The sequence below is a fragment of the Xyrauchen texanus genome, chromosome 3 (genome assembly GCF_025860055.1).
Source record: "Xyrauchen texanus isolate HMW12.3.18 chromosome 3, RBS_HiC_50CHRs, whole genome shotgun sequence".
Lineage (NCBI taxonomy): Eukaryota > Metazoa > Chordata > Actinopteri > Cypriniformes > Catostomidae > Xyrauchen > Xyrauchen texanus.
The window spans coordinates 27,738,264-27,764,716 of record NC_068278.1 but is presented as its reverse complement, the minus strand read 5'-3'; the positions used below and the strand labels follow the sequence as shown (position 1 = coordinate 27,764,716).

Sequence of the window (26,453 nt, the reverse complement as noted above, 5' to 3'; positions counted from 1 at the left end):
TCAAACTTAATTGGTTGTAGTGTCATCACCTTTGGTTAAGTCTGGTCACAAAAGGTTTAAGAACCAATGAGGTTTGACATTATTGACAAATATATTGTATTTACAGAGTTTAAATCGAAGTTTAAATCAGTCTGTTTTTCCTTTGATTAAGTGCATTTTTCATTACTATGGACATTGTTTAGGTTAACAACAATAACAGCACGGTCACCAAGGTAGCTGGAATTGTGGATGAGGAAAACAGGTCAACTAATATATACAATAAGAGCAGTAGCCCTATCAAATTCAATAGGTAAAAATAATGAAAAAAATGTTGCATTTCCCTTACTGTACAAAATATTCTTTATTCACAAGGGCAGAAAAAAAGGTCTAATAGGCAATAGAAATAGCCACGATCACTTATTTCATATACCTCATAGTTTACACACTTGTGCTTAATACTTAGCTAAATTAAATTAATATCAGTGAGATCCATAATATGTACATAAGACAATTCAAGTACAATAAAATAACAGCACTGATTTATAAGGGAAACAATTCTCTTTAAAGTCTCAGACGTGAGTAAACATGAAAAATATTCACAGCTGAAAAAAAATTATCAAACAGACCTGAAGGACCTCTGTATAATAACTGTATATTTCCAATGTTAATAACCGGTTTATTGAACAATGGACCCTTTTCACATTTATGGATTTGTAACATGTGGAACTACAGTGGGGAAAACGTATATAACGGTGAATGGGAGACGACTGCAAATATCGTTTTTGGTGTTTCCATTTGCTTCAAAAGCAAGAGAAAAATTCCACTAATACGTTTCCACGATTCCACTTTTTTCCAAAAAAGGAAAAAATACACAGTGGTGGATTACAGGAGTCAAAAGAGCGAAAGATGGCAATTTTACTGTAAAAACCCCATCGCAGCAATTAAAAAAAAAAATATATATGCCATGGTAAATAAGGCAGAAATGCATCATTACAGGCTGAAAAGGGTCCATAGCAATAAGTAATAAGTAATATTTCGGAAAACCTTTTGGAAACAGTCATTATTTTGCTAATATGCTTCATCTCACTAGTGGTGCAAAAATTACACACTTTACCTTATAGATAAAATAATGAATTAATTAAAACCAAAAAGGGCTTTAAATTATCAAGAGAAACAATGAAATTAAAAGGTACATTTCAATGATAACAGAGGAAAGATCAACTCCAAAAATTAATTTTAAGTTATTAACCTGTTAAAACAAAAGCTTACTTTAATTGCTCAAATGTTGCTCAAAATAACTAATCCATCAGATTAGGCATCAGGAACACACTACTATGAAGTGGTTTGCATTTATACCATATAATCATCGTTGCAGAAACACTGTAGATACAATGATGAGCCAAAACATTATGACCACCTGCCTAATATGCTTGGTTGTCCGCATGCTGCCAAAACAGCGTCGACCCACCGAGGCATGGGCTCTACAAGACCCCTGAAGTGTCCTGTAGTATCTGGCACCAAGATCTAAGCAGCAGATCCTTCAAGTCCTGTAAATTGCAAGGTGGAGACACCATGGATCAGACTTGTTGGTCCAGCACATCCCATAGATCAATCGGATTGAGATCTGGGGAAATTTGGATAACAGGCAACACTTTGAACTCTTTGTCATGTTGCTCAAACCATTCCTGCACAATGTGTGCAGTGTGACAGGGTGCATTATCCTGCTGAAAGAGGCCACTACCTTCAGGGAATACCATTGCCATGAAGGGTTGTACCTGGTCTGCAATGATGTTTAGGTAGGTGGCATTTTTAAAATTAACGTACACATGCTACTGGGTTTCCCAGTAGAACATTGCCCAGAGCATCGCACTCCCTCCACCAGTGCTTGTCGTCTCGCTACAGTGCATCCTGGTGCCATCACTGGTGCATTGAATGGTAGTGTAAAAGAAAACGTGATTCATCGGACCAGGTGACCCTTTCCACTGCGGTCCAGTTCTGATGCTTGCGTGCCCATTGTATGCGGTTGACAGGGGTCATAATGGGCACTATGACCAGTCTACGGCTATGCAGACCCGTATTAATTAAATTAAATTGTACAAGGGATGCACTTAATAACATATAACTCATAATTCTTGTACTTATGTTTTGAATGTCTTCAAAAAGTCAAAAAGGACAAAGTTCAAAATTTGTGTGATAAAAAGTTCAAAGTCAGGGCACACAAAAAAAATACCATAATCCTGCATACTGTAAGTGAGCCCACCACAATATTGCAGAAGCCTCGTTTGCATAAATATCTATGTGCAACAAATTCTTTATCACAGAGATCCTGTAATAAACACATTATGGCAGGGCGGAGGGCAGGGCCGGGTTGTGATTCCACACACTTGGCCCCTTATCAGGCTAATTATCCCTCGAGAGGGATAAAGGCCGACTGAAGATGGCAGTGCAAGGGAGAGAGAGATTTACGGACAGCTGTCCGACACCTGTGTGTGTGTTTGTTTTTTGGTTCAGTTTATAAATCAAAATATTATTTGTATCATCAAGACGGTTCTCGCCTCCTTTCCATTAATCCCTTTACACACATATAAAAAGCAATGCAAAGTCAGAAAATGTACAATAAGACCACAAGGGTTTGGCATCTTCATCAGATACACGCAATATGTGTAGGTAGATCAGATGTCATACTGAAGTCCTGGGTTTTCTGATGACTAACTGGACAGGGCCCTCAGAGACTGTTTTAATGATGTTCCAGGCATCGTAGAGCATAATGCCTTGCAAAGACCTGCCGTTGATGGCTAGAAGTTCATCTCCCACATCAATGATGCGGGACTGCTCAGCAGCTCCTCCTGAGTGGTGACAAAGAGAACTCACAGTCTGCACTTTTTCTTTTACTAAACAATATTTAAGAGACATCCCATAATGAACTAAACTAAAAGGACTGAATACGCATTTGTGTCCTGAATGTTTTCCCACTTATTAGGCTCTGTGATGAACTGAGCTCTTTCTCTTAGACCTTAGATTAAACCATGTGTCTCCTCCTTGTGGACAAGTGCAGAACTCACCTCTGAAAATGCGCTTTATGTAGAGTGGTCGATCTCCATGTGCAGATGCTTTCCCTCCATCAAGACTGAAGCCTAAACCAGCTGCAGTCTTCTGTAATTCCACACTCAAAGCCCCATCCGGTCCCACCTCCACACCTACCAACAGCCAATTAGTGACAGAATACTTTTTCTTGAAATTATTACATTATACAGCCACAATAAAAATCCAACAAGTCAATCACATGTATCACTTAATTTTACATGGTGCTGTGGAATACTTGATTCTAATTGGTTGATCATGGCATTCTGCAGTCAAATATTTTTCTACAATGACCACAGAAATGTATATTTTTAGAACATTATCCCTTATATTCTATACTCCATATTCTATACATTATCCCTTACACATATTTGTTCTGAGAGGCTTAAGTGTCATTAACAATCATTCCTGTCACTTACTTGCTTTATTTTCCCAGAAGCTGCCACTTTGGACAGGTGAAGGGCAATGTCTAGCCTGAAGGGGAAGTTCTGGCCTAGGTGATGTTGGCTCAGTATCTTTGCCCTTCTGGATGACCACTAATGCCTGTCTTGGCAGCCTGGTCTGATGAAGACAGGACAGTGCCTCTCCATGTGTGATCCCACTCATGCTGGTCCCATTTATTGACAAAACCCTATCTCCTCTGTGAATGGAACCTTCAACCCCTGCCACCCCATGAGTGAACACTCGATGAACCTGTTCAAAACGGATATGTATCATGATACGCTAAAAGTGGATTATGACGTTTGTTAATTCTGAGTTGATGCACTGGATCTCCCTTTCTTAAACAGGAACCAGTTTCTTTAACTACCAATTGTGACAATTTGTCTTTAAATCTATAAATCCTTTGTTTATCTATAAAAAAAATATATAAAAATGCATTTTATTTATTTATTTTCTGCTTAAAAAAGAACAGCTTACCGTAACAGATTTCTGCTCCAGGTCTACTCCTCCAGCGATGCTGAAACCCAGTCCAGATCCCTGCTCTTTAGTTAAGATGACAAAGTAAATGTCCTTTTTAACCTAGGTACAAATAGATTAATGAAAGATTATAATTTTGTTCCTGATTTTACCTGGCTAAATAAAATTTGTAAAATAGGGCCCATAAAAATAACCACTGCTTTTGTTGAGCACTTATTCTGTACTACAACAAAACGTGACAATTATGTAAACATTGTAAGCTTTTTAAATGTTAATAAACCAGAACAAAAAGGTTTTCTGTAATTGACTGTTCTATTTCTGAAAGCATAAATAATAAATAATATATATGAGAATAAAAATACTGTTACACTTTTCTATGCCCTTTGAGGAATGTATGTGGGAGAAATCTTATAGAACCCGTTTACACCTGCATTAAGATGCGTTTCGAGTGATCCAATCACAAGTGGTCAGCGCTAAATACATGTCTAAACTGGGTCTAAAACGTTTTGTGATCAGATCACAAAAACCACATATGGAGGCAGTAGTGTTGTCACGGTACCAAAATTTCAGTAGTCGGTACCAATACCAGTGAAATTTCACGGTACTTGATACTATTTTCGGTACCAAAGTAAAACACAAAAACAGGTTACTGAACAATACTCTTTTAATAACAAAATTAACAAATTCACAGCTGAACTAAGAACAAAAATATGCCATTGAGCAACACTTTAATTTAAATATATTATTTTTTAATTATAATAAAACTGAACAATGTATGCTTTAAGTATTTTTGAACACTTATATAAGATTTACTTCAACTTTTGTAACTTTGAATTAAAATTTTTACCAAGTACTAAAAATTTTTTAAATAAACAAGCATACAATAGAATGAATAAAAAACAATTTCCAAACTAATGTGCAAAGTGCTCTCTTATTAATAAAGCTGCATTTTGCCATTTTTCTTCATGACAAGAAATGCATATGGACATATATATATATATATATATATATATATATATATATATATATATATATTATGATTAAATTAGTTCTAATTGAGCTGCATTAAGCGTGCACGCTAGAGGGAGGAGCATCCCCGAGGCAGAGTCTCTCTCAGCCGGATGCAGTTTCAATCTCTCCCCCTTAGATTGGGACATTCGCACAACTTATAGAAGAGGCACCAACCACACAGAGAAATGCCAGTTTCTGAGTTTAAAGTTATTAACATGATCTGCTTCTGTATTATTTGAACTTTAATAAAGCTATAACGCATACAATTTTACTGCATTTAAGATGTAACGCCGGGATGTTTCCTTTAAAGAGCTCCGCCTCCGCTTATTCCCCAACGGTACATGCTTCTGAATGTAACTTTTTTTTTTTTAAACCATCCCCTAATGCTTTGGGATCTACATAAAATAAACAGTGAAAGTTTAGAGTGCACCTGGACTGATCTGTGTAATTCTTCCTCCATCAGGCGTGAACTGCTGCTCTCACGCGTCATTGTTACAGTTTATTGTGATTTTATGATATGTTAAATGAGATCAAACGACTATTCAACAACGAATTTTAAATTTTGTATTTTCGACGATGTCGATAATGTCGACTAGTGATTGATGCATGTCGTCATGCAATCAGAGACCCTCCCCTCTAAATCCGAACAAAACTGGTAACAGGAGACGCATTTAAGCAACCAGGTGTAAACAGCAATGTGTTTCGTCTGAAAATATGTGATCATATCACCCAAGATGCATCTTAATACCAGGTGAAAATGGAGCCATTAAGTACCTCTGAGAGAGATTCTGTCCTCTGTATAAGTGTTGTCGCATCCAGTTTAGTTGTGAGGGAACACAGAACATCTTGTACCTTATTTTGGTCCAAGGGAGAAGATTCAAGTTCTTTCAAACTATCATAAGAAACACACAAAACAGAAATCAGCTGTGATGCAACTTTTTTTTCCTAGCCAGAAATAAGTGTTAAAATGTTATCAACAAATGTTTGAAAATATTGGTTTAAAGTTTTCATCAGGAGCATATATCCAGAATGTAACTACAGCGTCATAAGATGCAAACCAAGCCAAATTTAAAACCATACAGGCCTAACAACATTACACAGATTCTTAGCATTACACATGTATAATAGTCTTCACTCACCTTATAGACCAGCACGAGAGTCCTGTGGCCTGGCCTTCATGTTGCTCCCTATTGCTGGTTGAACCAGGCGTTGCAGTGTCAACACTGTTCACCCTGGTCACAACAGTGTATTGCAGGTTGTGTGATGCTGGGTCTGTGGATCTGCAAGGATAAATTTCCAGCTCAGTCTTAAAGATCACATTGCCAGGGTCACTGGAAAAATCCTCTGTGCACAGCTTGTCCAGTTCAGGCATGCTTAGTGCCCTAATCTCTCTTAGCTTGGAGCGTGACAGGCCTCCATTTGCACGGGCATTGCGGGATCGCAGCACTGGTGGTGTGTGAACAGTGGGCTGGTTCTGAGAGGCTTCATTTCTGGGTTTCTCCTTCAAAACTGGCTCTGTTCTTCCATTAGAAGGAGCCAATTCAGTGTTGGTTATAATTGGATTGGATGAAGAATTCTGTAGTTGATGCAATGGAGATGGAGGTGAGCTCAAATTGTCCACACAAGAGCTGATACTCCTCCTCAAAAAATGGCTCCCACCGGGCTGACTGCTAACAGATCCGGTGTACCCAGACAGCTTCTGGTTGAGAGGTGGTTTAGACTTAATAGCATAAGAAGGAATGTCTATGCACCTTATCACAGAACCATCAAAGCTGGCCAAATTCTCAAAGGACTGGATTCGTTGTCGAACTGAGAAAGGGTTTGGGTCAAGAGAACCACTGGGATCCATAGAGTAGCTTCTGCGGTCTAGTGCTCTTAGGTAGAGTTTGGATTTGCTCGTCTTGAGACTAGTGGCAGCCTCTTTATTATTTGAGTTCCTTTGGGGGCTTTCTTCTTGGCCATTGCAGAACACTTTCTCAACAGTTTCACATGTCCTAATAGTACCATTATGCTGCAGACGACTAGATAAAGAGTTGATTGATTCTAATGAGATTGCGTGTGCTCCTAGAGAGTGTTCCAAATGAGATTCCTCCCACTCGACTTGATCGTCTGACACGGAGGCCAAATTTGTATTCACAACCTCCTTGCGCATCAGGACAGGTGTGGACGATGAAGAAGATGGGATTGAAGAGGATAAAAGTCGTACTTCGATGAAAGTTCTTTGTGTGGGGGCCAGAGTGACCTCAGGCTTAGAGACTTGCTCTTTTTGATCCAAGACCGATTCCTCTATAGCAGATTGGAGTTCTTCATTGGCGATTTCGGTGGAAGTTGCCTTTAAGGCAGTGGACTCAATTGGTCGACTTTGGTCAGTTTTACAAGACAAAGAAGTTCTGCTTGATTTTGGGCTACCAGTCAGTGTAGTTCTTCTAGCATGGAGTTTAGGAGACTGACTTGGGGAGATAAGAGCTTTTTTCTGTACTGGAATTTCTGCCCTCAGTGATCTGGAGACTGACTGTTCTTGCTCTTTACATTTAATTGTAATACTCAATCCCTTGAGTTTAGAAGTAGTGTTTGACTTTTTATTGTCAAGATTAAGTCTACATCTCAGCAGGGGTGAAACAGGGTTGTCATTGGGGGATTTATTTCCCAAAGACCTGACACAGTAAGTGGTGGATTTACTCTGGTTCTGGGAAAGTGATGATTTAGAGTCAAGCATGGGATGAAGTTTCTCTCTCTCCTTGTCCATTGGAGTGAGTTTAGGGGAAGCCAGCACACTAGATTTGCCATTGGCATGATTTGATGCCATTGGCTCCGACACATTTGACCTTAGTGGCACTTTTACAGTGTTGGGTTTCTCTGTAGACAGAGTTGCAGCCGAGTGCAACTTAGCCGTCCTCTCTTGACTCCTAGGAGAGACATGGCGGTTGCCCTGAATAACAGTGGGACAACTGACACCTGTTGGTGTCTTGCAAGATTTGACAGGTTCCAAAATGGTTTCACATTTTTCATCAGCGTCACAGTTTGAGGGCGCAGTGCTTGGTGAAGTTCTCACACACATTGCCTCTCGTTGTGTGGGACTGTTTCTGGTGTCCCCATTCAAATGGTTATAATCTGACAACTGAGGGCAAAGTGGGCCCTGTAACACAGCGAGTGAAACAGAATTATTATTCTCCGGTAAATCCTTGTTTGGCATGGAGATTGATTGAGGGTTCTGGAGATCAATGCCCGCAAGTGACAGGTTAACAGTTTGTCTATTTGTGATGCTGTCTCCCTGTGAAATAGATCTATCCTCTGATTGGCTGAATTCAGGCAGACTGACCGCAGTGCTGAAGCAGAGCTCAACCACTTCCTCATCTGAGTCAGTGTCCTGAGGTTCCTCACAGTGACCTTGAGGCTTCTCTACTTTGACAGAACTGTCAGTGGCAGAATTGCTCTCAGAGTCACTATCCTCAACCAGACTGTACATACTTGATTTCTCTCCATGTCCATTCTCCAGAAGTATAATGTCCTCTTCCAGGTGACTAAAGTTCCTAGAGTAATTATTTAAAAATATCTTTCCTACAGGAAAATGGCAACCGTTATTCCCCACATCTAGTGCAGAGAAATCTAGAGGATTTGATTGTGATGGTGCTGTGGTTGAACACCCTTTATCTTCCGCTTTACTGCACTCTCCTTTATTTGCACTTGTGTCTATGAAACCTGAGATATTTTGGTCCTTACATTTGTTTGCAGTAGAGTTCAGTTCAGTTATTACATCATCAATATTAGTTACTGGCACACTGTTGCTGTGGATTGCTACAGCATGTTTTGCATTTGTTTCAAATGAAGGGCTCTCCTGAGCCACAACTGGAGTTTTGACCATATTGCTTTTTTCCTGTGGAAGAGGTCTGGGTTCCTCCAATTTTGATGAGCCCTTGCAGCCAGAGGACATAATCAAGCTAGAAAGTCGATCTACAGCTGCAAACGTGGACAAAAAAACATCACGATTGCAAATTAAAAAATGTTCTTGCTTGGAAATGAAAATGGGGAAAATAAATTGCACAATCATTAAAATGTTTTAGATCAGTTGATCACCACAGTTGGAAAAACACAAATGGCAATTCACAACTAAAATAAATAAGCTAAATACGGCAGAATGGCAAAAAAGAATGGCTGAATATAATGAATTTAGATCATGTTTACCCATGTCATAAATTATAAATGCAATGCCAAGAGAAATTGCCTGTTTTATAAATTAACATTCCTTTGGAAAACTATTCCGCCTAACCCTTTTCCATTCCATAGAATGTGCCATGAAATTAGCGTATCGAATTATGAATACTGAAAAAACACTCAGACCACTGCCCATGCCGTTCATTCCACAGTTTGATATTTCACTAATTCTAAACACTTCTGTCTGTTGTTCATTAGTGAAATGAGTATATACTCAGTCTAATCAAAGCCAACACCAGAGTACCAAACTCCACAGGAAACTTTGGACTAATGTCTCTTGAAACAATTCCCCTTAGGAAAAAAGCGAGTCTCTCTCTGAGCCTTTCCAGGGTTTGGCAGTAGACATGTTAAAGACAATCCGCAGAGAAGAGATTTTTAGCAGTTATTAAGTAGTACTGGCATCCTGGAGGCAGCTCATATTGTCAAATACTTTAGTCAGTTTTAACTGAAGAACACCACTCTTAATATTCCATTCACAAATCTAAACAGACAAACTTGTATATAACTAAGAGGGAGACTTGAAAATGGTGCATTCAATATGATTAAGTGCAAGCTATTTTAAATATCATACAGCTGATAGATGCTCATGTAAACAAATTGTACAGTGGCAAGAAAATGTATGTGAACCTTTTGGATTTACCAGCATTTATGTATAAAATTGTCTTAAATCTAGTTTATCTAAGTCTTATTAATCTATCTTTATCCAAGTTACAATAATGAACAAACAATCCGTTTTAACTATTAACACACAAATTATTGTATTGTTCCTGTACATATTGAATACATAATTCAAATTATGGCTAATGACTTCACCAAATGCTAATTAAGAGTCAGGAGTTGGCAAACCTGGCATCTATTTAATGAAACAAGATTGGAGGTGTGGGTTAGAGCTACTTTTACTGACATAAATAGCACTCAAGCATTTTGAGTTTGCTATTAACAAGAAGCATCTGCGAACGTGGACCATGCCTTGCAAAAAGAGATCTCAGAAGACCAACAATCAAGAATTGAAAAGCTGGAAAGGGTTACAAAGTTATCTCGAAAAGCTTATATATTCATCTGTAAACAGTTAGACAAATTGTCTATAAATGGAGACAATTTAGTACTGTGGCTCCTCTCCCTAGAAGTGGCCGTCCAGCCAAGATGACTCCACCACAGAGTGCTTAATGATGTAAAAAAGAACCCTAGAGTGAATCATTGGAACTGGTTAATATCTCTGTTCATGAGTCTACTATACAGAAAACATTAAACAGACTGTACACCACAAAGGAAGTCGCTGCTTTCCAACAAAAACCTTGCTGCATACATGAAGTTTTCCCAAAGACCACCTTGACACTCCACAACACTACTGGGAAAAATTTTTATGGACTGATAAATCCAAGGTTGAATTGTTTGGGACGAACATGCAGCACAACGTATGGTGTAAAAAGGACAACGCATACCAACATAAACACATCATCTCAAATGGTGTAGTTTGCTGGCGGGAGGATCATGATTTGGGGCTGCTTTGGGGCCTGGACCGCTTGCCATCATCGAGGGAAAAATTAATTCCCAAGTTTATCAAGATATCCTACAGAATAATGTATCAGTAGAAGTTGGGTGATGCAGAGGGACAATTAACCTATACATCGAAGTAAATCTACTACAAAATGGCTTCAAAATAAGAGAAAATCCACCTTTTGGAGAGGCCCAGTCAGAGCCCAGACCTTAACCCAATATAGATGCTGTGGAATGACCTCAAGAGAACCATTCACACCAGACATCCTAAAAAATGGCAAAGCTGAGGCAGTTCTGTATGTAGAATGGTCCAAAATGTCATCTGAACTTTGTGCAGGTCTAATCCGCAGCTACAGGAAATGCTTGGTTGAGGTTATTGCTACCAAAGGAGGATCGACCAGCTATTTATTCCAAGGGTTCACTTGATTTTCCCAAAACACTGTGAATGTTTAATGGGATGTGTTCAATAAAGACATGTAAGATTATAAATGTTTGTGTGTTGTTAGCTTAAGTACATTGTGTTTATCTATACTTGTGACTTTGATGAAGATGAGATCACATTTTATGACCAGTTAATATGAGAAAACCAGCTAATACCAAAGGGTTCTTGCCACTGTATATGAACATATGCTTTTTCTATGTAATAGGAAAAAAATGTATTGTTGATCACATATGAACATTAGGTGGCATACCGGTGTAGACCGACAAACAGACAAATAACAAAAATACTAACTCTATTGAACAGTTGTTTGTTGAGGAAATTGCTCTGTATGCCAAAATCAAGGATATGATTAAAAAGATCTACCAGTAAGAACGATACAGTATAGTAAAGATTACATTTTAACAATGTAAAATATATTTTTATAAATGTGTTAGAAAATTGTAAACTTTAAGGTTGCATCACAATTGTCAGAGCAATAACACCAAATCTACATTCTAAATTGACTAAAGGCATCTAAGAAGCATTAGCGCTGTTAATCTACATATCTACGGAGGCTACTGTAGTAAAATAATCAATAGTCACCATTGACAAATAGCCAGCAGCCTGCAGTTCCCTTTGAGCTGGTGAAGGATACTGCCAGAAAGGGGAAGTCTGCAGTACTCTTATCTCTTTAAGGCAGCATGGGAAAAGACAGACTGGTCTTTTTATTGCAGTAGCAATTCTACCTGTCCTAACAATCTCTTGTGAAGTATAAACAAGATTTTTTTTAAACTGTTGTATACACTTTATACAATATGGAAACAGCTTTAGCATACTGATTATGATGGAGCACCACAGCCCACAGGGAGCAAGGAGGGGATATGGCCAAAACCTAGCCATCTACAGCAACATGACACTAACACAGCTTTGACCACTATTCTATCATAACAAACTCAGATTTGATTAGTTATAACTTCTACACAATTAAATTATGAGCTGTTTGGGTAAAATATATTATGCTGAATCGGATTAGAGAAAATGGGTTGTTAGGTTATGATGTAATTGTTTAAAGGATCAACCTTCTTGTAGAACATAAATGAGCAGACAAGCAGACTTCAGGAAACAATCGACATTCTGGCTCTTACTCACCTGAGACTGGCTTCTTAATCTCTAAGGTTAATTTGATTGGCAGGTTGTGCATGAGATTGCAGATTTCCTGATAGGTGGATGTACACACAGGGGTGTCACCAATTGTTACAATCTCGTCGCCAACACTCATCTTCCCTAAGGCTTCCTGATGAATAAATACGAGAGAAATGTGTAAAATACATACCTCAGATTAATTCTGGAGATAGTTCATCCAAGCCTCTGACCACAACCAGATGTGTATATATGGACAACTGCCCTAAACCTAGTATTGACTATCTCAAGGCAGTGCTCTGCACAGTTTTTTTTTTTTTTACATCGCCAGAGTATGTCTTGTCATGTCTCAAGTCAGTGTACAACATTTAAAACACACACACATACACCCGGAAAGTATTCACAGCGCCTAACTTTTTCCACATTTTGTTATGTTACAGCCTTATTCCAAAATGGATTAAATTCATTATTTTCCTCAGAATTCTACAAACAACACCCCATAATGACAACATGAAAGTTTGTTTGAAATCTTTGCAAATGTATTAAAAACAAAAAAACAGAAAAAAAATCACATGGATTGTGAATACAGCCTTTGCTCAATACTTTGTTGAAGCACCTTTGGCACCAATTACATCCTCAATTCTTGCTAGGATGCTACAAGCTTGGCACACCTATTTTTGGGCAGTTTCTCCCATTTTTCTTTGCAAGCTCCATCAGGTTGGATGGGGAGCATTTGTGATGTTCAACCAGGTTCAAGTCTGGGCTCTGGCTGGGCCACTCAAGGACATTCACAGAGTTGTCCCGTAGCCACTCCTTTGTTATCTTGGCTGTGTGCTTAGGATTGTTGTCCTGTTGGAAGATGAACCTTCGCCCCAGTCTGAGGTCCAGAGCACTCTGGAGCAGGTTTTCAACAAGGATGTCTCTGCACATTGCTGCATTCATCTTTCCCTTGATCCTGACTAGTCTCCCAGTTCCTGCCGCTGAAAAACATCCCACAGCACAATGCTGCCACCACCATGCTTCATGGTATTGACCAGGTGATGAGCGGTGCCTGGTTTCCTCCAGACATGACTCTTGCAATTCAGGCCAAAGAGTTTAATCTTTGTTTCATCAGACCAGAGAATTTTGTTTCTCATGGTCCGAGAGTTCTTCAGGTGCCTTTTACTGAGGAGTGGCTTCCTTCTGGCCACTCTACCATACAGGCCTGATTGGTGGAGTGCTGCAGAGATGGTTGTTCTTCTGGAAGGTTCTCCTCTTTCCACAGAGAAATGTTGGAGCTCTTTCAGAGTGACCATCGGGTTCTTGGTCACCTCCCTGACTAAGGCCCTTCTCCCCCATTCGCTCAGTTTGGCCAGGCGGCCAGCTCTAGGAAGAGTCCTGGTGGTTCCAAAATTCTTCCATTTACGGATGATGGAGGGCACTGTGCCCATTGGGACCTTCAATGCTGCAGACATTTTTCTGTACCCTTCCCCAGATCTGTGCCTCGATACAATCCTGTCTCGGAGGTCTACAGATAATTCCATGGACTTCATGGCTTGGTTTGTGCTCTGACACACACTGTTAACTGCGGGACCTTATATAGACATGTGTGTGCCTTTTCAAATCATGTCCAATCAACTGAATCAAGTTCTAGAAACATCTCAAGGCAGTGCTCTGCAGGACCCAAGTATATTTAAAGTTGTTTTTTTATTTTGAATAAATATGCAAAGATTTCAAACAAACTTCTTTCACATTGTCATTAAGGGGTATTGTTTGTAGAATTTTGAGGAAAATAATGAATTTAATCAAATTTGGTATAAGACTGTAACACAACAAAATGTGGAAAAAGTGAAGCGCTGTGAATACTTTCCAGATGCAATGCGCATATGTATATACACTCACATAAAGGATTATTAGGAACACCTGTTCAATTTCTCATTAATGCAATTATCTAATCAACCAATCACATGGCAGTTGCTTCAATGCATTTAAGGGTGTGGTCCTGGTCAAGACAATCTCCTGAACTCCAAACTGAATGTCAGAATGGGAAAGAAAGGTGATTTAAGCAATTTTGAGCGTGGCATGGTTGTTGGTGCCAGACGGGATGGTCTGAGTATTTCACAATCTGCTCAGTTACTAGGATTTTCACGCACAACCATTTCTAGGGTTTACAAAGAATGGTGTGAAAAGGGAAAAACATCCAGTATGCGGCAGTCCTGTGGGCGAAAATGCCTTGTTGATGCTAGAGGTCAGAGGAGAATGGGCCGACTGATTCAAGCTGATAGAAGAGCAACTTTGCCTGAAATAACCACTCGTTACAACCGAGGTATGCAGCAAAGCATTTGTGAAGCCACAACACGCACAACCTTGAGGCGGATGGGCTACAACAGCAGAAGACCCCACCGGGTACCACTCATCTCCACTACAAATAGGAAAAAGAGGCTACAATTTGCAAGAGCTCACCAAAATTGGACAGTTGAAGACTGGAAGAATGTTGCCTGGTCTGATGAGTCTCGATTTCTGTTGAGACATTCAGATGGTAGAGTCAGAATTTGGCATAAACAGAATGAGAACATGGATCCATCATGCCTTGTTACCACTGTGCAGGCTGGTGGTGGTGGTGTAATGGTGTGGGGGATGTTTTCTTGGCACACTTTAGGCCCCTTAGTGCCAATTGGGCATTGTTTAAATGCCACCGCCTACCTGAGCATTGTTTCTGACCATGTCCATCCCTTTATGGCCACCATGTACCCATCCTCTGATGGCTACTTCCAGCAGGATAATGCATCATGTCACAAAGCTTGAATCATTTCAAATTGGTTTCTTGACAATGAGTTCACTGTACTAAAATGGCCCCCACAGTCACCAGATCTCAACCCAATAGAGCATCTTTGGGATGTGTTGGAACGGGAGCTTCGTGCCCTGGATGTGCATCCCACAAATCTCCATCAACTGCAAGATGCTATCCTATCAATATGGGCCAACATTTCTAAAGAATGCTTTCAGCACCTTGTTGAATCAATGCCACGTAGAATTAATGCAGTTCTGAAGGCGAAAGGGGGTCAAACACAGTATTAGTATGGTGTTCCTAATAATCCTTTAGGTGAGTGTATATATATATAAAAATATAAAAAGTTTCACAACTGGCAAAAAAATACATTATAATAAATAACTGAGCTCCAGTGGATAAATCCAAATCTTCAGAATTTATATGATAGGGTGAGAAACAGATCAATATTTATGTCCTTTTTACTGTAAATCTCCACTTTCATGTGCATATCACCACTGGGCAGGGAGAATAATTTATAGTAATTTTCTCTCCCACACCTATCATATCACTTCTTAATATATGGATTTAACCACTGGAGTCATATGGATTACTTTTATGCTGCCTTTATATGCATTATGAACCTTCAAAATTTTGGTCACCATTCACTTGCATTGAGAGGACCTACAGAGCTGATATATTCTTCTAAATATCTTTGTATTTTTTTTATCTTTGTTTGTATTCAGCATAAGACAGAAAGTTATACACATATAGGATGGCATGAGGGAAAGTAAATAATTAGATTTTTGGCCATCCCTTTAAAAAATTCCAAAAATGAAAATTCATAATATACTTGCTCCCATATAGTTTTAAACCTGAATGACTGTCTTGCAAACCAAAAGATTATCTGATAATGAAGATGCTCCTATGTCTTTCAGGCAGTAGATAATGCCTCACTTTAAAGCTTAAAAAGGACCCAAAAGTATCTTTAAAGTAGTCCATGCTACTCATGCATCATATTAAAAGTCTTCTGAAAGTATGCCATGTGTTATGGTGAAAAACATAACAGAATTAAAGTACATTTTCATTGAAAGTCTTGACGCCCATTTTACCTTCAAGAGGGATAAGAGGAAAGCTTGTTCCCAGTGGGACTAAAAACAACATGAGCAGCATAAACTAATTTTATGATACTTTTGGGTCTAATAAGCTTTAAAGTGATCAAACTGACAAAATCTACTGTAATTGTATTGCAAAGATGCAGAGGAATCTTCATTAAAACATCTCCTTTTGTGTTCCACATAAGCAAGAAAGTTATACAGATTTGGAATGAGGGCGAGTAAATTGTGATTTAAATTGGCCCGGTTGCTAGGGAAGATAGAGTAACATGGGGTAACCTCCTCGTGGTCACTATAATGTGTGGTTTTCGCTCTCGGTGGGGCATGTGGCGAGTTGTGGTGGATGCCGCGGAGAATAGCGTGAAGCCTCCACAAGCGCTATGTCTCCACAGTAAGGCGCTCAACAAGTCATGTGATAAGATGCGCGGATTGACGGTCTCGATTGACGCGGAGGCAACTGAGATTCGTCCTCCACCACCCAGATTAAGGCGAGTCACTATGCCACCACGATGACTTAAAATAGCATTGGGAATTGGGCCTTCCAAATTGGGGGAGACTAGGGGAGAAAAAAAAGCATGAAAATCAACCAAAACATCAATTGATTTCCAACCCACCCTCTCTGCAACACCTCCTGGTCTCAGCCCTGTAATCAGCACCTTGAGAGGAGATGACTTAATCTCCAGATCCAGACCAAAAGACTCTGACTCACTACGCTGGAGAACTATAGTCTCAATGGTGCAGACCCCAGCTAACTCACTGGATTCGCCCTTCTTGCAGTGCAGAAGCCTGCAGGGAGGCTGTGTGTTGCTCTGCGTGACCTGAGCAGTCATTGATGGGAGTAATGGTGACCCCTCAATCTTGGCCCTTTGAGGAGGGTTGGGGCACTCGATGCTCATCATGCTCTTCACACGAGTCACGGCTTTGTGCTCCAGCTTGATCTCCTGCTCTTCCTGATGAGGCTCTTTATTCACGCCTAGGATTGTTCCTCCAGCTGCCCCAGAGTTGTGTTCCATACAGGGAATGGGCATAAATGGAGATTCGGCACCAGGTGGCCCACTAGGCCCATCCTCCGATTCTAGTGAGCTGCCGTTGATTGGAGTGGCTGGCTCGCTGTCGATTTGTCTGTGGCTTTTGCTGCTGTCCTGGCTTTCATCATCAAGAGATGAGGTGGCTATTACAATACCAGAGTCTTCCTCCTGGTGGTGGTGGTTGTGGCCTCCCTCCGGGACACCACGGAGGAGATGACGGAAGGGGCCGCTGTCCTCTTCAAGGCCATTTTCATCATCACTGGGTTCTTGCTCATAGCAGATGGCCTGATGGTGGTGGAGAAGAGGGCTGTGTACTGAACTGGGGCTGCTGCCCACGCTGGCCTGGTGGGGAGGGTCTCCAGCACGACCAAAACCAGTAGAGGATTTACAACAGTCTGGGGTTGTGGGACTACTATCTGAGCCTCTAAAGACACCATCCCTGTAGACTGTTATGATAAAAGGAGAGATAAACGTATAGCTCTAGTGAAAAGTTTAGGAAAATTAATTAGGCTCTGTTCAGACAAGCAGTAAAATTTGATGTTTTTGGGCTAATTTCACTCAAATTAATTTAGTAAAAAAAATAAAATATAAAAACTCATAAAATTCAACTTTTTACAAAATTACTGATATGTGGTTTGAAATCCAATTAAAATCAGATCTTTAGAAATGTGTTTCAGTCTGAACCATTAGGTAGTTTAGATATGTTGTACTAGAGACTATTTAGACTAGACTTTAGACTTCTATTAAAATGATGGGAGAAATTGGAACGCCCAACAGTCAATGGATGTAGAAAGGAAGTCTCTACTTACAGGTAACATTTTAGAAACCAAAAGACCCATGTAAAGGTACTCATTATATGCCATATACAAAGAGGCCTGGTGTCTGTAGCTATTTATGAATTTACTCATATATGCTCACATGTATTGCCATTATGCAATAATGTGAAAATATAGTAATGCCTCCATCCTCTCCTTCCACAACAAATAACAGCTACTCTCTTATGTAACTGTGTTGTGCTGAGGCTTAAGTCATTACTAAGAAACCAATGCAAATATACCAGATATTGACTACACAGACTGAACAAATGAATCTGATTTCATAACTTGCAAATTTATAGCGAGACCAGTTAGTCCTAAAGACCGGATTTGAAAAGTAAATTGTATATATGCGCAGTGTAAATAAAGACTTCTCTTTATTATGCTTCTCAAACACGAACGCATTGTGAATTATCTTTTTATACACAGGGAAAATGTACATGACACGTGTGATTCAGTGGTGCTACCATGTGGCTGAGGTGCAGCCGATTCCTCCATGGAAGTATTACAGCTCCTGCCACTGTGCAGCAATTCATCATAACTGGATCCCATCGCCATGGTCTCAGAGAGGGAAGACTGACTGGGAACATCGTGAACCGAAAAATACTGAGAAAGTTCTGACTCTGAACTCAGCGAGCCTTGCTGCAGGGACAGATAAAGAGAGAAAGTCACATTGGCAATGAGTTAAATCAGCTTAATTGCAAACTAATGCAGCCAAATTGTATAACTCAAATTAAATGTAAATCTGTTACTTCTGATAAAGTGAATATCCCTGTGCACTGAGAATTGAGTTGCAAGTATACCCTGCTCGCTGGCTCCAGGAATCTCTTCATGGTCCAGCTGAGAGCTGGGTTAACCTCACCACCCTGTTTGATTTTAACAGTAGGAGATAGACTCTTGGATGGCAGGCCTGTGCAAGACAGCACAAAGAATAATGAGAACATATGTCATACATGAGAAAATATGAGAACAAATATGAGAACAGACAACAAACAAAACAAGGCCTAGATTCATATTCAAACAAGCCATGCTGTAATCCCTGCTGATGAACAAATATTTTTTCAGTTGTGTTTCTCAAGGCAATCAGGAGAACACAGATGATGGTCAGAATTTAAATACAGATATTTTTTAATACATTTATTGAATGATTTGTTAATATATTGTCCAAACATTAGAAATCAAACCTGAAACAGAGCTTTTCAGATCTTTGAACTAAACTGAAACCCATGAACTAAAGCTAAAAACCATTTTAAAGTTGTGAGAGATACCATCAAGGCTTCAGTAAGAGCAGACAGTACAGATAAGCATCTTACCCAATGTATGGGAAGAATGGCTATCTCTGTGTGTGGAACGAGTGATCACTTCATCCATTTCTTGTTCAGACACCTGCGGATGAAAGAGGCAATGAGCAATATAAGATATAAAAAACTTGAATCCCATGGAGCATGGAAAAACACCTGTGTGTTAAATCATGGTTCCAACCAGTAGCTTATGCCTTAATTCCATTTTTATTGTAAAGGGTCAGCTGTGTTACCAATTAAAACACAAGTAGCCTCAAATAGGAAAAATTCATATTTTGTAAATGTCAGCACTGACCACCAGGTGACACTGTGAGTTAAGCAGAATAGAATCAGCTTTACACTGGTTCTAAATTGTTTCTTCAAATGTAAACACTCTTACAGTCTTTGTCATATTCATACCAGGTTCCATTTCTTATCACCGTAAACCTTTGGAAAATAGTACTACGATTGAAATTATTATAATTCAGACATCAAACTAACCCATTAAACAAAGAAAACCTTAATTATGTTGTAATTGCTTCTGTTTAATGCATTTGACATTAAATATTGATTACATTTACATAATGGAGAGCATTATTGGTATTGTGACATCGACTGGCTGTGAACACTTGCTGTCCTGTATTGTGTACATTGAGGAAGTTGCTTAAGGCAGATCTACTGTTGTTTTTGCAGAATTCTGGTTTCCTGATCGAGAGAGCGTTTATACCAGTCTGGTTTAACAAGATCAATTTCTGGAGAATTGTATTGTTGACTTCACTGCAAGTGTCTTTCAATAAAAAATTAACAGAATTGATAAATGTCCAATAAATGCCCTGGTTTTCAAGAACAAAATAAACAGCTCACTTAAAAACACATTTAAACTGACAAATCCCCACAGGAAAACTGTTACAGTTAATTTATGACCCTTAAGTCAGATATGTCATTGGACTAAGACAAAAACATTAATATTTGTACCATCCAAAAATAAAAGACAATCATTTATAAAAATCTATCTGCACACATAGACCCTGTTTACACCTGGTATTAAGATGTGTTTCGAGTGATCTGATCACAAATGTTCAGTGCTAAATACAGGTCTAAACAGGATCTACAACATTTTGGGCCAATTTGCACATATGCCACATACGAATGTGATCAAAAATGCATGTGGCCCCATCGCATTGTAGGGGCAAACACTATTCCGTCCTGTATCCGTTCCTAAACAGCAGTGAAGGGCCACCACTTACCTGTCAATCAACCACTGTGCTAAAACAAGAGTTTAAACTTTGCCTGTTACATGCTGCTTTAAAAGGAAATAACCACCCGATCAGAACATTTTAAAAGGAGGACACAGGGGCCTGGGTAGCTCAGAGAGTAAAGACGCTGACTACCACCCCTGGAGTGACTCCAGCCAGGTCTCCTATGCAACCAAATTGGCCCAGTTGTTAGGGAGGGTAGTCACATGGGGTAACCTCCTCATGGTAACTATGTGTGGTTCTCGCTCTCGGTGGGGCATGTGCGTGGATGCCGTGGAGAATAGCGTGCGCAACGTCTCTGCGGTAACAAGCTCAACAGGTCAGATGATAAGATGTGTGGATTGACAGTCTCAGACGCGGAGGCAACTGAGATTCGTCCTCCACCACCCGGATTGAGGCGAGTCACTATGCCACCATGAGGACTTGGACTACATTGGGAATTGAGCATTCCAAATTGAGGATAAAAGGGGAGAAAAAAAAAAGCCGGATACATACACAAGCTTAAGAACTTCACAAATCTTCTTCATTGAGTCTGATATCAACATGCAGAGGCACAGATGAGAAGCACACACACATCAGAAGCTGAACTAACAGAGCAACTCCACTAAAACAACGGCACATTTTTCTTGAAAGATTTCTGACTTCGTGTCACATGGTAAGTGTTAAGCTAGTGCTAACACTTTTCCTCTCAAGCCACATTAGCACTAGCTATCATTTATCAGACAGCGTGTACAGTCAGCATATTCTAACCACTAAAAACCTCTTGCTGTACCCCTCCCTGGCCACATTTCTCAACATCTTGATTCATTAGATGGAGGAAAACCAAGCTCTGCTAGCAGAAGGAGGGGATAAATGTTGTTTACTTTTTGGCAAGCTTCAATGTTTCATGCTATGGGCAAATTAGAACTTTAGCAGGTGGATGGTGCTTTTGATTTCCACTTGCACCAGTATGTCAAAGGGAGAGGGTGTTAGTTACTGAGGAGAGGAATGAAAAACCACACTGAAGGGAGTGTGACCAAATCATCACACATATGTTTGTGGCTTATTTAGTTTTAAACTAAACTATAGTAGTTGCCCTGCTGAAAAAAAAAAAAAAAAAAAAAAAAAAGCAAAGTCTAAGCTAGTTTACTGGCCTTTGCTGTTCTCCAAACTTTGGTCAGGCAGTTCTGATTGCTGGTTTTGGAGGGGTTTTGGACATTTTTCAGCTTGGCCAGGCTGAAAGACTAACTAGATGAGCTACAAGAGCTGAAGATTAAGAATGTTTAAGATCACCTTAAACAGTGTTACAGATGACACTTTTTGTTGACAATAATAACAAAGACATGACAAGTATTGTTTTTTTGTGTTTTCTCTCATCCTGTAAAGCGACCTTGAGATTGAAGGTGCTATATAAAATAAACATATTATTATAATATGACAATAATTAAATTATTTTAATTCAAACATGAAAATACTGACGAGAAAAAAATAAAACTGTTACTTAACAGTGCACAAACAGTAGAATCGTCTGAAGAAGAAGAAATATCTAGCAAAAATTTGAATCCAATAATCCAGGATGTGTTGAACACGTGCTAAAAAAAAACGACTCTTTCAGGAAACCAGCTGTTCTGTAAATGAGCGCATGTTAACGAGAGAGACTCAAATGGCTTTATCTCATCAGTGCTATTCATGATTAGAAATAAATGTTTATTTTGTTGTATATTTCTCCACTCGAGCTGCATCAACCTAAAGAGCTGAACAACGGCAAAAGGAACTGCTTTAAAAAAGATTAATTACTGCACTCAATCTTATTTATCAATACATGAGATTAATCTCTATGCGATATTACAACTTACATCTGCACAGACTTGAACAGGTTAATTTAGCAAGCAAGTTACGTGCAAGACCGAATGCGCAACTTGCACAGTGAATATGCGGTTTCTGTAAAAAAGCACTTGCACTCAATGCACTATCTTAAACTAACTAAAACACAGAATACAGTAACTCGAAAAGTAGCTAATACTTTCAGACTTTCAGAACATGGACTGTAGTAGTTGTGGAATCTCTTCCCAGTCCAGCCCTGCTGGTTCCCAAACTCATCTTTTACAAGAGTTAGATCAGAGTTATAGTTGGATTGAGATCAAACAAGGAAGCATGATGATCCATATGTGTGTAGGCCTATGTTTGGTTCTTACTTTGGGGTTAGGATGTCGGCTAATTATAAGGCTGACTGGGCCGGGTCCACATTCACTCAGAATGGCATAGGCTTCACTCAGGGCTGCGTGTCTCAGGCTCACAGAATCCACCTCTAAGAGCTGGTCTCCTCGACTGAAACACACACACACACACACACACACACACCTTTATTATAAAGTATTTGATAAAAACATGAATTTTAGAATTTATTAGTATTTGGACACCAAGCACACAAGCTGTCATGGACTGCACAAGTTTCAGCAAAACCTGATGATCCACGTTATGCTATAAAGGAGTTAACATGGTCAATGTCACAACATTTCATTTTACATCATAACATCCTTAAACTTGTTTAAATTAGATTTTGAATCCCAGATTTTCAATGTCATCTCCACTGTATAACATAATAAAGACTAGATATACAATCACTGAGAAATGTATTAGGAACACATGTACACCTACTTATTCATGCGATTATCTAATCAGCCAATCGTGTGGCAGCAGTGTAAGGCATAAAATCATGCAGATATGGGTCAGGAGTTTCAGATAACATCAACCTTCAGAATGGGGGAAAAAAATGTGGTCTCAGTCCAGACGGGCTGGTTTGAGTATTTCTGTAACTGCTGATCTCCTGGTATTTTCACACACAACAGTGTCTAGAGTTTACTCAGAATGGTGCCAAAAACAAAAAACATCCAGTGAGCAGCAGTTCTGTGGACTGAAATGCCTTGTAGATGAGAGAGGTTAATGGAGAATGGCCAGACTGGTTTGAGTTCACAGAAAGGCTACAGTAACTCAGATAACCGCACTGTACAATTGTAGTGAGCAGAATAGCATGTCAGAATGCGCAAGATGGGGGATGGGCTACAACAGCAGAAGACCACGTTGGGCACTTTATTAGAACCATAGTGTTCCTAATAAAGTGCTCAGTGAAAGTAGGTAAGGTGTCAAAGTTTAATTCAAGTGAAAAAAACAAACAAACAAATAAACAAATTCCATTTGTTGTAAAAACTGATGTTTGCAGTTGGTTGTAGCCTTATCTTTCCCTTCAGACAGCTGCAACCACCAGATCCAACAATCAGGACCTCAGTCTATCTTTTGACATAGAGGCCCCATGCATGGGCTTCTGGATTTGTTGCACATTTTTTTCAGTCAGAAAGTTTCATCTTAACTGGCAGAAGCATAAACACATTACAAAAATCATATATACAAACAAACAAACAAACAAGACAGAATTAGGTTTATTGGATGTTTTACACATGAAGAGGGATATGCAAACACTTGCACAGACACAAGCAGATTGTGGGCTCTATTGGGAAAATAAAGATCTATGAGATTGTTTTCCCCCGTGGGGTCTTATTCCAGCCTCTCCCTTCCTTAATTAACTATAAGTGAAGAACTTAAGATGAAAAATCTTCAGACAAACCAACACCGCTCATTCTTAAGTAAATGTATTTTTTATACATGGCAACATACTGTATGCAGTATGAAACATTGAAACTGCAATAGCCATCAAGGAGAATAACACCATGACCTAACCATTTCATTTGTCTGTCCACAGGTTTGGGGAGTAATGGAATATACATGCAACGGCACTACGCATGTCAAATCCTAAATATTAGTAACTGTATTCCATTACAGTAACAATTTAAATCGTTACATTCAGTTACATACATTAACAGTCAAAAAGCATTTTGATTACTGAACAGATTACTTTCGCTTTTAATGTAATTTGTTTAATTTAATATTTAGTCTATTCAGATGGAAAACATTTATGCATATAAATGATGCAATCTGAGGAGCTATTGAACAGCAGTGAAACACTTTCTTATGATTTGCTTCATTCATATGAGCACTTTCACACAGTTGGAGTGAAAAGGTGGATATGACGTCACTGAGGAACTTTCCCTTGGGAGCTTAATAGAATAGCTACATCGGGTTTCTACAACTTTACAAAAACAGTTAGAAATGCTTTGACAAATTAATCCATTAAATGCACGATTCCATGCCTCGTCAATGGTTTATATGCGGTTATGGTATTTTTATTTATTTTTTTACAAGAAATGCACAGCCATTTAACATTGCATAGAGAGCTAAAAATAATATATTTTCAGCCTCATTTTATGAACAGAATCCACATATCATTGTGTCATCGTGTACACTCTGAGGGGTTTTGACATTGTGTTAACCTTGTGTAAATTGTCATGTGATCATTTAGCTTTAAATGATCATTTAGCTATTTATAGCCTTTACTTGATTCACTTATTTATAATCAAAACAATTTAAAAAAATCTGCCAGTGTTACAAAAGGTAATCCAAAGTATCAATATTACGTTACTTACCTTGAATAATCAAACATATTACAAATGACATTTTACAGCATGTTTTCTGTAATCTATAGCGGAATACTTTTTAAAAGTAACCTTCCCGACCCTATCTGTCCACACTGAGAGCCAAAATGCAGCCTGCCGTGACACAATCACAGCCAACATATTTGATGTTTATAACTATTCATAAAATAAAAAGGCACATTTGCTTTGGGCAAAATTTCACTTTTCTCTAGCTAATATACAGTATTTGAGAAATGTGGAAATGTGTGGGGCACCAATCTGACCAAAAACCTACCTGAGTCTACCATCCATTTTGGCAACAGATCCTGGTGCCAAGCTGTGGATGTAGATCCCAGGAGCGCTGTTCTCCAGTGTTAGACAGCAGGCACCAATACCCAGACCCACACCTGGCTCTGATTCACACAAACACAACATTGCCAAAAGGTTTAGTTCACTACATGCAAGACTCTCTTTTCTTATTATATACTGGTTTAAAAGTAAAAGGTATTTCAGATATCCTGGAAAAAATGTGTTTAAACATTTGAAGTTTTCCTGAGATATTTCACACAACTGATGAGGTGAAAAGGTTAGATTACTCACTTGCCCTAAAGTAAATCATAATTTAAAAGATGTGCATGCACAAAGAAATAATATAATACATTTCAAAGAAATATATGGTGAGCCTGAATTGAATATGTTAAAGAAACACAAATAGCCTAATGAGAATGCCTCTTGGAAGTACAACGATCCAAGAATAACAGTTTTCAGTTTGGCAGGACAGATTATTTGGACATATAATGGAACCATGACATAACCACACACAATTGTACCTTTGTTTAATGTAACCTCCATGATAATGCGATCTTTGGGACCCGGCCCCTTACGAGAGTCCCCATCATCAAAGCTAGGAGGGGCCGGTGTCCCACCACTGGCATTTGAGTTTGGAGAGCTGGATCTGCTGAGTAGTGTAGGTGTGGGACAAGGGGTAAGACTGGGGCTTCTCAGACGGGTCCGCACAGTTAGAGTAACCACTCCCTTCTTCAGTTGCTGAAATGGAGAAAATGGATGGGAAAAATATTTACATTTACATTTATGCCTTTGGCAGACGCTTTTATCCAAAGCAACTTACAGTACAGTGCACTTATTACATGGACAATCCCACCGGAGCAACCTGGAGTTAAGTGCCTTGCTCAAGGACACAATGGTGGTGGCCGTGGGGATCGAACCAACGACCTTCTGATTAACAGTTATGTGCTTTAGCCCACTACGCCACCACTCCAAAAATATACCAAGAAGCCAGCTGCTGCTGAAATTTAGCGTACAGTGGGGGTCCAAATATCTTTGTTTTAAATGTCTCAAAATCCTAATAACTTTTTTATTTTTAATTAGATTTTGAATTCCCGATTTTTTCCATGGTCTTAGACTTTTAAACCCCCACTGAATATGTTT

At 39.2% G+C, this 26,453-nt stretch overlaps 1 protein-coding gene across 2 annotated transcripts in view; it reads right to left on the bottom strand.

The window, feature by feature from the left end:
- The window catches only part of LOC127623693 (PDZ domain-containing protein 2-like), a 93,454-nt gene continuing 67,001 nt past the window's right edge, over positions 1–26,453 (bottom strand). For both annotated transcript variants that reach the window (XM_052098148.1, XM_052098155.1), the window contains exons 11-24: positions 25,835–26,051; positions 25,300–25,417; positions 22,674–22,806; positions 19,277–19,349; positions 18,767–18,873; positions 18,431–18,605; positions 16,735–17,594; positions 12,269–12,413; positions 6,129–8,946; positions 5,764–5,881; positions 3,979–4,080; positions 3,480–3,753; positions 3,042–3,176; positions 1–2,825 (exon numbers count right to left, since the gene is read on the bottom strand). In XM_052098148.1, coding sequence (XP_051954108.1) covers positions 2,659–2,825; positions 3,042–3,176; positions 3,480–3,753; positions 3,979–4,080; positions 5,764–5,881; positions 6,129–8,946; positions 12,269–12,413; positions 16,735–17,594; positions 18,431–18,605; positions 18,767–18,873; positions 19,277–19,349; positions 22,674–22,806; positions 25,300–25,417; positions 25,835–26,051 — 5,442 coding nt within the window. In that variant the 3' untranslated portion in view covers positions 1–2,658. The remainder of the gene's footprint in view (positions 2,826–3,041; positions 3,177–3,479; positions 3,754–3,978; positions 4,081–5,763; positions 5,882–6,128; positions 8,947–12,268; positions 12,414–16,734; positions 17,595–18,430; positions 18,606–18,766; positions 18,874–19,276; positions 19,350–22,673; positions 22,807–25,299; positions 25,418–25,834; positions 26,052–26,453) is intronic.